This window comes from Heptranchias perlo, chromosome 19 (assembly GCF_035084215.1).
Source record: "Heptranchias perlo isolate sHepPer1 chromosome 19, sHepPer1.hap1, whole genome shotgun sequence".
NCBI lineage: Eukaryota > Metazoa > Chordata > Chondrichthyes > Hexanchiformes > Hexanchidae > Heptranchias > Heptranchias perlo.
Genome location: NC_090343.1, coordinates 19,478,555 through 19,495,766, shown reverse-complemented (window position 1 = coordinate 19,495,766; position 17,212 = coordinate 19,478,555). Strand labels below are relative to the sequence as shown.

General features: G+C 52.5%; 1 protein-coding gene across 3 annotated transcripts in view; it reads left to right on the top strand.

Moving 5' to 3' along the window:
* acss2 (acyl-CoA synthetase short chain family member 2) overlaps positions 1 to 17,212 on the top strand; it is a 70,389-nt gene that overhangs the window by 18,552 nt on the left and 34,625 nt on the right. For all 3 annotated transcript variants that reach the window (XM_068000414.1, XM_068000413.1, XM_068000415.1), the window contains one exon: positions 7,926 to 8,017. In XM_068000414.1, the coding sequence (XP_067856515.1) occupies positions 7,926 to 8,017 (92 nt within the window). The remainder of the gene's footprint in view (positions 1 to 7,925; positions 8,018 to 17,212) is intronic.

Below are 17,212 nucleotides of genomic sequence, written 5' to 3'. Positions count from 1 at the left end.
AGCCAATGTAGGTCAGCAATGATGGGTTGATTGGTGAGCGGGACCTGGTGTAGGATAGGATACAGGCAGCAGAGGTTTGGATGAGTGAAGTTTACTGAGGGTGGAGGATGGGAGGAGAGCTTTGGAGTAGCTGAATCTGAAGGTGACAAAGCCATGGACGAGGATTTCAGCAGCAGGTTGGCTGAGGTAGGCGGCGAAGGTGGGCGATTGTACAAAGGAGGAATTCGGCGGTCTTTATGATGGAGTATATTATGTCGGAAGATCAGCTTGGGGTTGACCAGGATGCCAAGATTGCGAAGTCTGGTTCAGCCTGAAACATTTGCTGGGGAGGGAACGGTAATTGATGATGAGAGTAGAGAGTACTGGGGTTGGGGTTGAAGGTGATGGCTTCAGTCTTCCCAACGTTACATTTGCAGAAATTGCGACTCATCCAAGACTGAATATCGGACAGTGCAGGAGGGGCCAAGAGAGGTGGAGCTGGGTGTTGTTAGCATACATGTGGAAGCTGATCCCAAGTCTACAGATGATGTTGCCAAGGGACAGCACGTGGATGAGGAAGAGGAGGGGGCCAAGGACACATCACTAGGGAACTCCAGAGCTATGGTGCGGGGACGGGAAGAGAAGCCGTTCCTGCAGATGCTCTGGCTATAATTGAATAGGTAAGAGTGGAACTAAGTGAGGGCAATCACACTGAGCTGGACAATGGAAGAAAGGTATTGGAGTAGGATGGTGCAGTCGACTAAGTTTACGGCTACAGAGAGGTCAAGGAGGGAAAATGCACACTATCACTGTCAGAGAGGATGTCATTTGTGACTTTAATTAGGGCCGTTTCAATGCTGCGGCACCAATGGAAACCCAATTGGAGAGATTCAAATGTGGAGTTCCAGGAAAGATGGGTATGGGTTTAGGAGGTGACAACATAGTCAAGAACTTTGGAGTGGAAGGGGAGGTTGAAGATGGGTTGGTAATTTCCAAGGACAGAGGATTTGAGGAAGGGAGGGAGGGGAGGTGCGGTGATGACACCAGCTTTGAAAGGAAGGGAGACAATGCCTGAGGAGAGGGAACCATTTACAATGTCAGCTAGCATAGGGGCCAGGAAGGGAAATTGGGTGATCAGTAGTTTAGTGGCAGTGGGGGTCAAGGTGGCATGAGGTGTAACTCATGGACAAGGTCAGCTTGTGGAGAATATGAGGGGAGATAGGAGAGAAACTAAAGAAAGAAAGAAAACATCCAAAAGTATTTTTTCTTTCTGCAATGAATTGTCAAATTTGCACATTTTTACAAAAAAATCTCTAGTTGCTGAGTTGAGTGAAAGGATCAATTTTAGGAGTGCACTCTTATGTTTAGGTAGTTGACCATGTATTGCATCTAAAAATGTGTTTTGTGTTTCAAGAATAATGTAAACTCAAAACCCTAGAAATTGCAAATGTAATGTGAGCTATATCTCTCATGTGGCAGACCAGCCAGGGTGGACTGGTTCCTCCGAAAGGCCTGGGATTCTGAAGGAAAGAGGGGGCTCTGATAATACAGCACCACAGAACCATTCATACGTACACTCAAAACTCAATTTCCCTGGAGCCAGCCAATGAAAAAGAAGAAACAATCCTCATAATCAGCGGGGCAAGCACGCATGTGAACTGAGCAAAAGAAATTGATGGGTTATTATTGAGAAAAACTAGTTTTACTGCCCAGGCACTAGAAACCCTATTGGCATGAGTCAAGGAGAAGACAGACAAACTTCATTGGATTGATGGGAAATGTCTGGAAATGCCTGGTTCAGCAGGGATGGGAGGAGATGGCAGAACAGGTACATTACAGTATTTAGGAGCTGGCAAGTTAAGGAAAAGAAATCTTTTAAGGTACACCAACAATAGTGCTTTAGATGACTTGCATCAGTCTTAGGTACACGTACAAGGAAGTCTTCTCTTTTAACCATTTGCTCCTTTAATGTTGGAAGATGCTAAGCAGTAAGATGCAGTGTTACCATAATAGAACCAGGTCAAAGAATGCATTGTTTAAATAAGGTAGCTTGGGATTATGCTATTGTTATAATTAAGAAGTGCATGAGGTAGCCTGCATATACAAAAGCCTTTTCTTAAAGTAGCGCCACAGAAGGGATATGCAAGGTAGCATGAAGTGTGGTGAACCTGTGCTAGTGTTTCAGCAGCTACTTCCTTGTTGTCTCTGTCACTTTCCTGATCTGGTATGGCTTCAGGATCTGTACTTGTTGCCTCATTAATGGGCCTCTTTGCAAGGCGATGTTATGCATCATACAACAAATGACGATTTTTGAGATACTGGGGAGGGGAAACAATGTGCTCTTGATTTGTTGAGACATTTGAAATATTGGTTCAAGTTAACTATTACTGGTTGTAGTTTATCTCTGCAAAGTTGCTTAAAGAGGGCATTGTTGTCAGGAATTCTTGCACATAATCAAATTAAATGACCATTTTTCCATAGAAAGGAATTGCTGTAGGAATTAGATTTAAGAGTTGTGTTTTAAAATAGCGTATTCACACAAGTTCTTTTTTTAAAAAGGTAGACATGGAAGGTGATTAAAATGCTACTGAGCTAATCTTTGATGTTGTTTACCCAAAGACTATAATCTATAAACAATTCATTAGTCTGAGTCAGCAATCAAGAAATACCTCATATTCATTGTGTTGGTAGTTCCCTGGTCCTGAGCAGTAAGCAAGGGTTGTCTGGCAAAGGCCCTCCTTTCAGGTTGTGAACACAAAGATAAAGGGCTCGAATTTAGCAGGCCTGCGGGTTCCCAGCGGGTGGTCCTCCGGGAGCGTGGTCAACACGCTCGGCGAAATTAGTGGGTTGCCCGTGCGATCGTAGCAGGCAACCCACTAATAGGAATCAATTACCTGCTCCTCCGGGGTCCACGGCGCTGGCCTGCGTGTCGGTCGGGCTGCGCATGCGCAGTACGATCTGTCAGCTGGAGGCTCTCTAGTTAAAGGGGCAGTCCTCCACTGACAGATGCTGAAACCAATGGAACAAATTGCAGCATGGAGCAGCCCAGGGGGAAGGCTGCTCCCAGTTTAATGATGCCTCACCCCAGGTATCATCAGATGGGGTGAGGAGGAGGGGGAGGACACAGATCTTCCACCCGGTGGGCGGGAGGAAGCGGCCTGCCTCTGCCACCAAGAAGGCCTGGCTCGAGGTGGCAGAGGGGGTCACCTGCGCCACCAACATATGGCCCACCTGCTTACAGTGCAGGAGGCGCTGCAATGACCGCAGTAGGTCAGCCGCAGTGAGAACACGAAGTCTTTCCCCTACACTCCGTCTGCCACAACACTGCCCCCACCCCACATCTCCTTCGGCACCGCCAACACTATTCTGTAATATCACCCTTCATACCCACTCAAACCCCATCCTCATCTTACCTCCACCTACTCACCTCGCCAGTACTCATCCTGCCACTAACACGCAACCCAATCCTCATACAATCTCATTGCTCCATCCCATACTCACCCTCTCGTGCATCTCCCTCACGGCCAGCCTCACTCAACCTGCCACCACCTGTGCTGCAGCCACAGGGCATGCATCACATATGTGCAGTAGGCAGATTAAGGCAAACGTGTCGTGAGCATGAAGGGGGTGCACAAGGGTGCCTGAGGGTTTGTCATGGGTGTTACCTATATTGAATTTCAGAGCAACAAACAGCACACATTATATTGACACCACCACTGTCATGTCTCCGCGAATCCTGTCTGTTGTGTCCAATAATGCCTGCTCCTGGGTATCACTATGAGGACCCACCACTGATGCCACCCATCGTGTTACTGCAGAGTAGGTGCAGGTGTATTTGCAGGGCTCGTCCGCGCAGACGACTGAGAGACATCGGCGGTGTAGCCGGCTGCACCCTGGAAGGATGCGGAGGAGAAGGTGTGGAGGGCAGTGGTGACTTTGACAGCAACAGGTAAGCAGTTGGTGCTGGGGCCAGCCAGGAGCAGCTCGGCATGAAAGAGCCTGCAGATCTCCACGACTACATGTCGAGCGAATCTGCGCCTCCCTGTGCACTGCTGCTCGGAGAGGTCCGGGGAGCTGCGCCTCGGTCTGTGGACCCTGTGGCGAGGGTAGTGCCCTCTGCGATGCGTCTCTCTCTGCGGTAGCCCTCCCTCCTGCTGTGCAGGTGGGCGTGCAACAACACCGTGTTGGGGGGCTCCACGTCTCTGCGGCGGACGGCGTGGACTGCGAGGCTGCTGGGGCTGGTCATGCTCTTCGTCCTCCGAGGGTGTCCACACGCCACCCATCTGGCAGGTGTTGGTCTGAGGGGTTGTGCAGGGTAGGTGGGTGGTTCCTCGGACTGTGGCTGCGGTTTCGTGTCGGTCTGTCCTCTGGCTTGGCGGGGGGTGGTGGGGGGCAGGGGTTGCCCTATGTGACGTGGTGGCCTCCTGCGTGGGTGAGGGCTGTTCCCCGTGGAGTGCACCTTGGCACCTGCCACAGGCTGCTGGCTGCAACACGCCTGGTTGGAGAGAGACTGTTTCCCCCAGTGTGTGAAGCTCACTGCCTTGAACCTAAAATCCCACACTTCCTCTTTTGACAGCTGATTCAGCTCATTAACTGACCTCAACAAGCAAGGTAAGTACTCTCAAGTGGAACCCCGCTGGCTTTAATTGCCTGCGGGATTCCCACCAGCGGGGCTTGCGCGCGCAGCCCCGCACGTCAGCGCGGTACCCGGAAGTGGCCGGGATTTCGTCGCGATCCGGTCACGTGACCAGATATCGGGATTTTCCGGGCCCCCCCGCCGGAAACCCGACGGAAACCCGACGCCAAAATCGAGCCCAAAGAGATAGAGTCGCAGGTAGTCAATTAGGTTTTTAAACTGAAGTGAGGGCAAGCTTTTGCCAGGCTCAGAAGGAGTATGCAGGAGCATAGTTGGGAGTTATTTTGTTTTGATGACCTTACTGATGGGAAACATTGCATGATCGTTTTTTTTATACTATTATATGAAAACAAGTTATATTGATCGAATTAAATAAGATCGATTATAACTGTTGCTGTGCATATTCACTTGCGGTGAAATAAAGCGGCATAATGATTCATATCTGGCCTTGTCTTGCCTGACCTTTTCTCGATCCACTTTTCAAAGGATTAGAGTAGCATATGTGAAAAACGTGAATATCTGGTTCAGATCACAAGGGCATTGTGCTACATGTAAGTAGATATTGGGCAGTGCGAGTCTACTCCAGCATGTAAGGGAGTGATTAATACCATTGAACCGAAGAAGGCATCTACTGCACCTGAATTTGTAATGCGGTTTAAGGCCGAGTAATTTTAAAATTGTGTCCTGTGGTTCTGCTCTTACAGTCAAAAGTTTAATAATTTACTTACATTGTAATTTTTGCTCTTCGCCATTTTAAAGAACTGAATCAATCAGCCATTTTCAATGTTTTCTGCAGTAAGAATGAATTTGGTGAGTTTCTTCATTATACATTCTAACTGTTTTTCTTTTGAACAGTGTCTCCATTATATCCTTTTGAAAGTGGTATGCCTACTGTTCTAAACAGGTTGAAATCTGTCTCAAACCCTAACCAAATGTTTTCAAGATGCAACTAGTACTCAATTAAACTTGTAGATTACTCAATTCATGGGCGTGATTCCAAAGCAAAAGGCTGAGACTAGGAAATGAGGTAATGATCTTTTGGTTGTTGGGGCAATGTCGAGTGGGTTCTGCATTTAACTGGAGCTATGAGTTGCTTGATGCTAGCATTGGAAGTAAAGTTGAATAGGTTGCTTCAACTAAAAAAAACCCTTAAGACTGGACATATCCATACTTCATAAAAGTAGACTGCTTTTGTTGACAAACCTATATATAGAAAGAAAGACTTTTGTTGATCTAGTGCCTTTCATGACCTCAGGAAGTCCCAAAGTGCTTTACAGCCATTGAAGTACCTTTGAAGTGTAGTCACTGTGTAATGTAGGAAAGCAGAACATATATTTGAATAAAATACATGAAGCTGGCATTTGACTTCCGAAACAATTTTTTAGAAGCTTGAATACTTAAGATACTGTATGGCTCTAATAGTAGCCAGAAGCCAAATGCTGTAAAAAGATCTTTTCAATAACGATAGCTGTGGCTAAATGCAGTCTGAATTGCATTGCCGTGGTTGTAATTACCTCCTGACTTTTCTATTGACATTTGTATGCTGCAGGCTGAATTCCTTTTGGTGAATGCCTTCCAAATTGGCGACTGAAATTCTCAAAGCATTTGAGATATTCAGAGAAAGGGTGAAATGGGAGAAACTCTCCATGAAGACAATAATGTGATCAGGCAGGAGGTTTCAGTGCAAAATCGCTAGCTTTGCCTAATGAATATACAATCAATGTAGTATGTAAGTGCACAATAAAGTTGTGTTTGCATTGTAACACTTAGAATCATAGACCTTAACGGCACAAAAGAGACAATACAGAGTGATTGGTCCTTTTCTGGAGTTGCCTAATCTAATCCCATCCCCCTGCTATATCCCTCATATTCTTCAATTTTTTTTTCAAATGCCTATCCAATCTCCTTTTTAAATGACCTGATCTCTGCCTCAATAGGAACTTTTGGTAAAGCATTCCATAGTTGCCAGCGGCAGCGCCTGCGTGATCCGTGCCCCATTCTGGGAGACTCGTTGGCAACTCTACCCCCTTCCCAACCTAATGCAATGCTCTTGTGGATTATTTCTTGTTATTTATCAGCACATTCCTAAAACCAGGTATGCTGCAGAACAAAATGCATGTGCAGGAGATTAACATAGCATGTGAATTATCCTTTACTGCTATGTTTTAACGACAATTTCATTTTTATTGTGCACTTTCTTGCAGGTTAGGATTGACAGATGGTCTCGCCTCACTATACTGCAAAACAAACTAATAATTGTTGTACAGTAATAGGAACAAGCAGTTATACTGCAGATGGGTTATGTTTTATGACTTCTAAACTTTCATTGCTTCTTGAATTTCAACTGTCCCATTTTGGAGAGGGCTCTGTGTATGCCTGCACACATATACATGCAGAGCGCTCTCCCAACAATTAGATTGCTACCCATCCTATCAGCTGCAGTAGATTCAGAGGGGGAGAATTTTTGTTTTGGACAAAAAGCACTTTGTACCTTCAAGCACTCCACAAATATCCAAACCAAAATAAAACAGTTTATGGTATGATAAGAAATCCAAGCAAACTGTACAGATAACCCAGCACTCCAAAAAGGTCTTTAAATGTGTTTTGTTATCTACTCTAGACGTTATGTGCACTCTTCAAAAATATATACATTTAGGTGCTTTAGCAGTAAGTCTCACATTGAGAGCACACATCAAAATATTAGCATATCATCACAGAATCATAGAATTGTTACAGCACAGAAGGAGGCCACTCAGCTCATCAAGCCCGTGCCGGCTTTTTGTCAGAGCAATCCAGTTAGTCCCATTCCCTGCGCTCTTTCCCCGTAGCCCTGCAAATTTTTTCCCTTCAATTAAGGTAGAAAGTGCTTTTTGTCCAAAACAAAAATTCTCCCCCTCTGAATCTACTGCAGCTGATAGGATGGGTAGCAGACTTTGTTGCAGAGCTCTGCCAATCTTGTTTTTTAGCTGGCCATTTGTAGGTAGGTGACAATGGCTTGGAAACTATATTCTCCCTACAATTTCACCCCCATGCCCAACCTTTCCATTTGGAAGTGCCTGGCTTCTCTAGTACAGCACAGATACAACCAGGAATCCATTAGAGTTGGTAGTTGAACCTACTCCGTACAACATTAGGGGATCAAGTGTACCTCACTATATTTTTCTTTTTAATTCTATTGAACAATAAATGTTACTTTCCCTATTCATGTAAATTGCCTATATTTCTATGCTTGTCTTAATTCACTTGTGACATATGGTATTAATTTGCACAAAGTTGATAGAAATGTACTGTTTTTATTATTTCATTTCAGGGAGGGAAATGAACCTGGGGATTGTATGCAAGTAACTTACAAAGAACTCTTACAGCAGGTCTGCAAATTTGCCAATGTTCTACGTGCTCAGGGTAAGTTCATCAACTAAAATTTCCAAAATTCAACTTATGTGTTTTATAAAAGGAAGCTGTTGAAGATGGAAACTTAATGCAAGACCTTTAGTACTTTGGTTACTGCTATTTGAGTTGCCAGGTAAGTTAGTTACTTTTGGCACATAGGGGCCTAATGAAGTGAGAAAATAACAAATAAGGGGGAAAATCCTTTAAATGACTTAAATAAGTGCTTACCAAAGTTTATCTACCTGAATTTTTATTAGGGGTTTATGCGGCTGGAAAAGGCAAGTATTTACATGAAACTTTTTTTTTTCTAGTGTTGACCTCGATACGGTTTCAAAAATTAATGCTGTATTTTATTGACTAATGTGACTTATTTTGAGTTAAGTGAAAACCAAAACTGCTATAAAACTGTGTTTTAATTGCCCAGTTATAAGTAACGTCTTGCAGTACAACAGAATGTTGGGTTATTGGTCTGACTGATAAGGTCATCAATCTTGATAATTCCCCTATTGCTTACACCTCTGTAACTTTGTATAAAATGTTAACCGCAATGCAGGAAAAAACAGACTTTCATCAATACACAGCAAATAGTTCTGGTATAGATGTATGTCTATATTAGAACTAAATCTTTGCAGGCAAGATGCTGTATATTATCTAATCCTTTAGAAGAAAGATAGAATCATAGAAGTTTACAACACGGAAACAGGCCCTTCGGCCCAACATGTCCATGTCGCCCAGTTTATACCACTAAGCTAGTCCCAATTGCCTGCACTTGGCCCATATCCCTCTATACCCATCTTACCCATGTAACTGTCCAAATGCTTTTTAAAAGACAATATTGTACCCGCCTCCACTACTGCCTCTGGCACCTCGTTCCAGACACTCACCACCCTTTGAGTGAAAAAATTGCCCCTCTGGACCCTTTTGTATCTCTCCCCTCTCACCTTAAATCTATGCCCCCTCGTTATAGACTCCCCTACCTTTGGGAAAAGATTTTGACTATCTACCTTATCTATGCCCCTCATTATTTTATAGACTTCTATAAGATCACCCCTTAACCTCCTACTCTCCAGGGAAAAAAGTCTGTCTATCCAACCTCTCCCTGTAAGTCAAACCATCAAGTCCCGGTAGCATCCTAGTAAATCTTTTCTGCACCCTTTCTAGTTTAATAATATCCTTTCTATAATAGGGTGACCAGAACTGTACACAGTATTCCAAGTGTGGCCTTACTAATGTCTTGTACAACTTCAACAAGACATCCCAACTCCTGTAATCAATGTTCTGATCAATGAAACCAAGCATGCTGAATGCCTTCTTCACCACCCTATCCACCTGTGACTCCACTTTCAAGGAGCTATGAACCTGTACTCCTAGATCTCTTTGTTCTATAACTCTCCCCAACGCCCTACCATTAACGGAGTAGGTCCTGGCCCGATTCGATCTACCAAAATGCATCACCTCACATTTATCTAAATTAAACTCCATCTGCCATTCATTGGCCCACTGGCCCAATTTATCAAGATTCCGTTGCAATCCTAGATAACCTTCTTCACTGTCCACAATGCCACCGATCATGGTGTCATCTGCAAACTTACTAACCATGCCTCCTAAATTCTCATCCAAATCATTAATATAAATAACAAATAACAGCAGACTCAGCACCGATCCCTGAGGCACACCGCTGGTCACAGGCCTCCAGTTTGAAAAACAACCCTCTACAACCACCCTCTATCTTCTGTCGTCAAGCCAATTTTGTATCCAATTGGCTACCTCACCTTGGATCCCGTGAGATTTAACCTTATGTAACAACCTACCATGCGGTACCTTGTCAAAGGCTTTGCTAAAGTCCATGTAGACCACGTCTACTGCACAGCCCTCATCTATCTTCTTGGTTACCCCTTCAAAAAACTCAATCAAATTCGTGAGACATGATTTTCCACTCACAAAACCATGCTGACTGTTCCTAATCAGTCCCTGCCTCTCCAAATGCCTGTAGATCCTGTCCCTCAGAATACCCTCTAACAACTTACCCACTACAGATGTCAGGCTCACCAGTCTGTAGTTCCCAGGCTTTTCCCTGTCGCCCTTTTTAAACAAAGGCACAACATTTGCTACCCTCCAATCTTCAGGCACCTCACCTGTAGCTGTCGATGATTCAAATATCTCTGCTCGGGGACCCGCAATTTCCTCCCTAACCTCCCATAACGTCCTGGGATACATTTCATCAGGTCCCGGAGATTTATCTACCTTGATGTGCATTAAGACTTCCAGCACCTCCCTCTCTGTAATATGTACACTCCTCAAGACATCACTATTTATTTCCCCAAGTTCCCTAACATCCATGCCTTTCTCAACCGTGAATACCGATGTGAAATATTCATTTAGGATCTCACCCATCTCTTGTGGTTCCGCACATAGATGACCTTGTTGATCCTTAAGGGGCCCTACTCTCTCCCTAGTTACTCTTTTGCCCTTTATGTATTTGTAGAAGCTCTTTGGATTCTCCTTTGCCTTATCTGCCAAAACAATCTCATGTCCCCTTTTTGCCCTCCTGATTTCTCTCTTAACTCTACTCCAGCAATCTCTATACTCTTCAAGGGATCCACTTGATCCCAGCTGCCTATGCATGTCATATGCCTCCTTCTTCTTTTTGACTAGGGCCTCAATCTCCCGAGTCATCCAAGGTTCCCTACTTCTACCAGCTAGCAGCCAATCAGCTCCTCCCCTTGTGCTGACGTCACTTTTGATTGTCTTACCTCGCTCCTTGAAGCCCTGAACTATTTATCGCTGATCCGGCACTCCGACGCACTGCCCCCGACCCCGACGCACTGCCCCCGACCCCGACGCACTGCCCCCGACCCCGACGCACTGCCCCCGACCCCGACGCACTGCCCCCGACCCCGACGCACTGCCCCCGACCCCGACGCACTGCCCCCGACCCCGACGCACTGCCCCCGACCCCGACGCACTGCCCCCGACCCCGACGCACTGCCCCCGACCCCGACGCACTGCCCCCGACCCCGACGCACTGCCCCCGACCCCGACGCACTGCCCCCGACCCCGACGCACTGCCCCCGACCCCGACGCACTGCCCCCGACCCCGACGCACTGCCCCCGACCCCGACGCACTGCCCCCGACCCCGACGCACTGCCCCCGACCCCGACGCACTGCCCCCGACCCCGACGCACTGCCCCCGACCCCGACGCACTGCCCCCGACCCCGACGCACTGCCCCCGACCCCGACGCACTGCCCCCGACCCCGACGCACTGCCCCCGACCCCGACGCACTGCCCCCGACCCCGACGCACTGCCCCCGACCCCGACGCACTGCCCCCGACCCCGACGCACTGCCCCCGACCCCGACGCACTGCCCCCGACCCCGACGCACTGCCCCCGACCCCGACGCACTGCCCCCGACCCCGACGCACTGCCCCCGACCCCGACGCACTGCCCCCGACCCCGACGCACTGCCCCCGACCCCGACGCACTGCCCCCGACCCCGACGCACTGCCCCCGACCCCGACGCACTGCCCCCGACCCCGACGCACTGCCCCCGACCCCGACGCACTGCCCCCGACCCCGACGCACTGCCCCCGACCCCGACGCACTGCCCCCGACCCCGACGCACTGCCCCCGACCCCGACGCACTGCCCCCGACCCCGACGCACTGCCCCCGACCCCGACGCACTGCCCCCGACCCCGACGCACTGCCCCCGACCCCGACGCACTGCCCCCGACCCCGACGCACTGCCCCCGACCCCGACGCACTGCCCCCGACCCCGACGCACTGCCCCCGACCCCGACGCACTGCCCCCGACCCCGACGCACTGCCCCCGACCCCGACGCACTGCCCCCGACCCCGACGCACTGCCCCCGACCCCGACGCACTGCCCCCGACCCCGACGCACTGCCCCCGACCCCGACGCACTGCCCCCGACCCCGACGCACTGCCCCCGACCCCGACGCACTGCCCCCGACCCCGACGCACTGCCCCCGACCCCGACGCACTGCCCCCGACCCCGACGCACTGCCCCCGACCCCGACGCACTGCCCCCGACCCCGACGCACTGCCCCCGACCCCGACGCACTGCCCCCGACCCCGACGCACTGCCCCCGACCCCGACGCACTGCCCCCGACCCCGACGCACTGCCCCCGACCCCGACGCACTGCCCCCGACCCCGACGCACTGCCCCCGACCCCGACGCACTGCCCCCGACCCCGACGCACTGCCCCCGACCCCGACGCACTGCCCCCGACCCCGACGCACTGCCCCCGACCCCGACGCACTGCCCCCGACCCCGACGCACTGCCCCCGACCCCGACGCACTGCCCCCGACCCCGACGCACTGCCCCCGACCCCGACGCACTGCCCCCGACCCCGACGCACTGCCCCCGACCCCGACGCACTGCCCCCGACCCCGACGCACTGCCCCCGACCCCGACGCACTGCCCCCGACCCCGACGCACTGCCCCCGACCCCGACGCACTGCCCCCGACCCCGACGCACTGCCCCCGACCCCGACGCACTGCCCCCGACCCCGACGCACTGCCCCCGACCCCGACGCACTGCCCCCGACCCCGACGCACTGCCCCCGACCCCGACGCACTGCCCCCGACCCCGACGCACTGCCCCCGACCCCGACGCACTGCCCCCGACCCCGACGCACTGCCCCCGACCCCGACGCACTGCCCCCGACCCCGACGCACTGCCCCCGACCCCGACGCACTGCCCCCGACCCCGACGCACTGCCCCCGACCCCGACGCACTGCCCCCGACCCCGACGCACTGCCCCCGACCCCGACGCACTGCCCCCGACCCCGACGCACTGCCCCCGACCCCGACGCACTGCCCCCGACCCCGACGCACTGCCCCCGACCCCGACGCACTGCCCCCGACCCCGACGCACTGCCCCCGACCCCGACGCACTGCCCCCGACCCCGACGCACTGCCCCCGACCCCGACGCACTGCCCCCGACCCCGACGCACTGCCCCCGACCCCGACGCACTGCCCCCGACCCCGACGCACTGCCCCCGACCCCGACGCACTGCCCCCGACCCCGACGCACTGCCCCCGACCCCGACGCACTGCCCCCGACCCCGACGCACTGCCCCCGACCCCGACGCACTGCCCCCGACCCCGACGCACTGCCCCCGACCCCGACGCACTGCCCCCGACCCCGACGCACTGCCCCCGACCCCGACGCACTGCCCCCGACCCCGACGCACTGCCCCCGACCCCGACGCACTGCCCCCGACCCCGACGCACTGCCCCCGACCCCGACGCACTGCCCCCGACCCCGACGCACTGCCCCCGACCCCGACGCACTGCCCCCGACCCCGACGCACTGCCCCCGACCCCGACGCACTGCCCCCGACCCCGACGCACTGCCCCCGACCCCGACGCACTGCCCCCGACCCCGACGCACTGCCCCCGACCCCGACGCACTGCCCCCGACCCCGACGCACTGCCCCCGACCCCGACGCACTGCCCCCGACCCCGACGCACTGCCCCCGACCCCGACGCACTGCCCCCGACCCCGACGCACTGCCCCCGACCCCGACGCACTGCCCCCGACCCCGACGCACTGCCCCCGACCCCGACGCACTGCCCCCGACCCCGACGCACTGCCCCCGACCCCGACGCACTGCCCCCGACCCCGACGCACTGCCCCCGACCCCGACGCACTGCCCCCGACCCCGACGCACTGCCCCCGACCCCGACGCACTGCCCCCGACCCCGACGCACTGCCCCCGACCCCGACGCACTGCCCCCGACCCCGACGCACTGCCCCCGACCCCGACGCACTGCCCCCGACCCCGACGCACTGCCCCCGACCCCGACGCACTGCCCCCGACCCCGACGCACTGCCCCCGACCCCGACGCACTGCCCCCGACCCCGACGCACTGCCCCCGACCCCGACGCACTGCCCCCGACCCCGACGCACTGCCCCCGACCCCGACGCACTGCCCCCGACCCCGACGCACTGCCCCCGACCCCGACGCACTGCCCCCGACCCCGACGCACTGCCCCCGACCCCGACGCACTGCCCCCGACCCCGACGCACTGCCCCCGACCCCGACGCACTGCCCCCGACCCCGACGCACTGCCCCCGACCCCGACGCACTGCCCCCGACCCCGACGCACTGCCCCCGACCCCGACGCACTGCCCCCGACCCCGACGCACTGCCCCCGACCCCGACGCACTGCCCCCGACCCCGACGCACTGCCCCCGACCCCGACGCACTGCCCCCGACCCCGACGCACTGCCCCCGACCCCGACGCACTGCCCCCGACCCCGACGCACTGCCCCCGACCCCGACGCACTGCCCCCGACCCCGACGCACGTCCACTCCTTACCTCAGGCACTCCGATTGAGGCCTACTCCCCGGGCCTCGCTCTTTATTTAGTCCGACGCACTGCCCCCGACCCCGACGCACGTCCACTCCTTACCTCAGGCACTCCGATTGAGGCCTACTCCCCGGGCCTCGCTCTTTATTTAGTCCGACGCACTGCCCCCGACCCCGACGCACGTCCACTCCTTACCTCAGGCACTCCGATTGAGGCCTACTCCCCGGGCCTCGCTCTTTATTTAGTCCGACGCACTGCCCCCGACCCCGACGCACGTCCACTCCTTACCTCAGGCACTCCGATTGAGGCCTACTCCCCGGGCCTCGCTCTTTATTTAGTCCGACGCACTGCCCCCGACCCCGACGCACGTCCACTCCTTACCTCAGGCACTCCGATTGAGGCCTACTCCCCGGGCCTCGCTCTTTATTTAGTCCGACGCACTGCCCCCGACCCCGACGCACGTCCACTCCTTACCTCAGGCACTCCGATTGAGGCCTACTCCCCGGGCCTCGCTCTTTATTTAGTCCGACGCACTGCCCCCGACCCCGACGCACGTCCACTCCTTACCTCAGGCACTCCGATTGAGGCCTACTCCCCGGGCCTCGCTCTTTATTTAGTCCGACGCACTGCCCCCGACCCCGACGCACGTCCACTCCTTACCTCAGGCACTCCGATTGAGGCCTACTCCCCGGGCCTCGCTCTTTATTTAGTCCGACGCACTGCCCCCGACCCCGACGCACGTCCACTCCTTACCTCAGGCACTCCGATTGAGGCCTACTCCCCGGGCCTCGCTCTTTATTTAGTCCGACGCACTGCCCCCGACCCCGACGCACGTCCACTCCTTACCTCAGGCACTCCGATTGAGGCCTACTCCCCGGGCCTCGCTCTTTATTTAGTCCGACGCACTGCCCCCGACCCCGACGCACGTCCACTCCTTACCTCAGGCACTCCGATTGAGGCCTACTCCCCGGGCCTCGCTCTTTATTTAGTCCGACGCACTGCCCCCGACCCCGACGCACGTCCACTCCTTACCTCAGGCACTCCGATTGAGGCCTACTCCCCGGGCCTCGCTCTTTATTTAGTCCGACGCACTGCCCCCGACCCCGACGCACGTCCACTCCTTACCTCAGGCACTCCGATTGAGGCCTACTCCCCGGGCCTCGCTCTTTATTTAGTCCGACGCACTGCCCCCGACCCCGACACAAGTCCACTCCTTACCTCAGTTGGGGAATTTTAATTTAAATTTACCAATAAAATGCTTGATTGTTTTTCGTAGAACACTAAACGTAAAGGTTTTTTTATTGAAACTTTAAAACTAATCTGAATTTTTTTCTTTTAGTTGCTGTCTGCTATATAGGCTTATGGATTACATAGGATTATTTCAATTTTGGAATTGTACATTGGTACCGATACACTAAGCTAAAACAACTAAAAATCGCAGTGAATGATACAGCACAGCAAGTTATGGATTGCATGCAAAAACTCGTCCTCTTTGGATCAGTCCCAGTGATAGCACTTCTCAATGTGCTCATTCAGTTCAGATATATTACACTCTTGTTTTCTAACCTGATCATTGTGACTGGAGCATATTAAATAATGCTGTCTCAGTTGTGCCAGCAAGATTACAGGGGCTGCACACACTGGGCACTCCTCCAGAATTTAAGAGCGCCACTTTTTTTAATCTTGCATCTCTGTGAAGCACCTTGGAACTTTTTTATGTTTAAAAACGCAATATAAATGCATTGTTGCTGTTGCTGCAGACACATACGTAATGCATGACAAAGCAAGTATGTATTTCCCTAGTGGTGCTGCTACTTTAAGATGTTATTGTTCATAAACCTAGCCCTACACACTTGCGCTGTATACTGGCTAAAGGTTCAGACTTGTACAGGTAGATATAGAACAGTTTGGATGAACACCATGATGCGCAATTAATTCTAGAGTGATGTTATCTCAAGCTGTTGCACTTGGGACTCGCGTGGCCAAATCTAGTTGGACGTATTCCTGGAAGTATGATCACATGACCTCCCAATTCCAACCACCTTGCCCAGTCAAACAGCCTTCTTTTCCATCTCCAATCCAATATTTTTATAACTAATAAATGAAAGTGTTCAAAGAAAATTTTAAAAAAATTTTTAATGCCTGTATGATTTTTCTCCTGGGTTGCTCACAGCAGTGTCCAGGAGATTAAACTTTAATTCGTAGAGACTCCAGGACAATCCTGGAGGATTGGCAACCCTATTGAGGCTGAAACAGTGACCAAGGTTTTCCATCCATTCACTTTAATGGGCAGAAAGATCGCAGACTAGTGAGCACAGAAGTGGAAAACCCCGGCCACTATTACTCCTTGACTAGCCAATAACTTGGGAGGTTATCAGTAGATGAGGTGCGATTATTGGCTTTATTCTTTGACTTCTGTGTCACAATGGGCATAAGTTTCCTAAAAGTTGTAGTGTGACAAGTGAATGAAATTTCTAGTTTAACACTGAAGGGTAGAGTTTCCGCTTTGGGCGCTATTGAGTGCAAATTGCGCCGGTTAGGTAACAGCTTGAGTTTCCACTAAAATGTATTTGCATAATCAACAAATGTAAAATCTTCCATGAATCAATGCAATCCGGCAGTTTAATAGAGTATAATCGTTTTTTTTTCTTGCAATAAAAAATATTCATTGATGTATTTAAGATTGGTAACCTGGTGCACTTTTATTAATACAGCTTAAAATGGGTTTATCACAAAAAATAAGAGTGTCTAGTCCTCCACCTGTGAGTAACCTGATTTTAAATCACAGAAAATGACTTATAAAAACTATACTGAACCATTTACTACTTTCATTGGTGTACACTAGACAGTTTCTTAC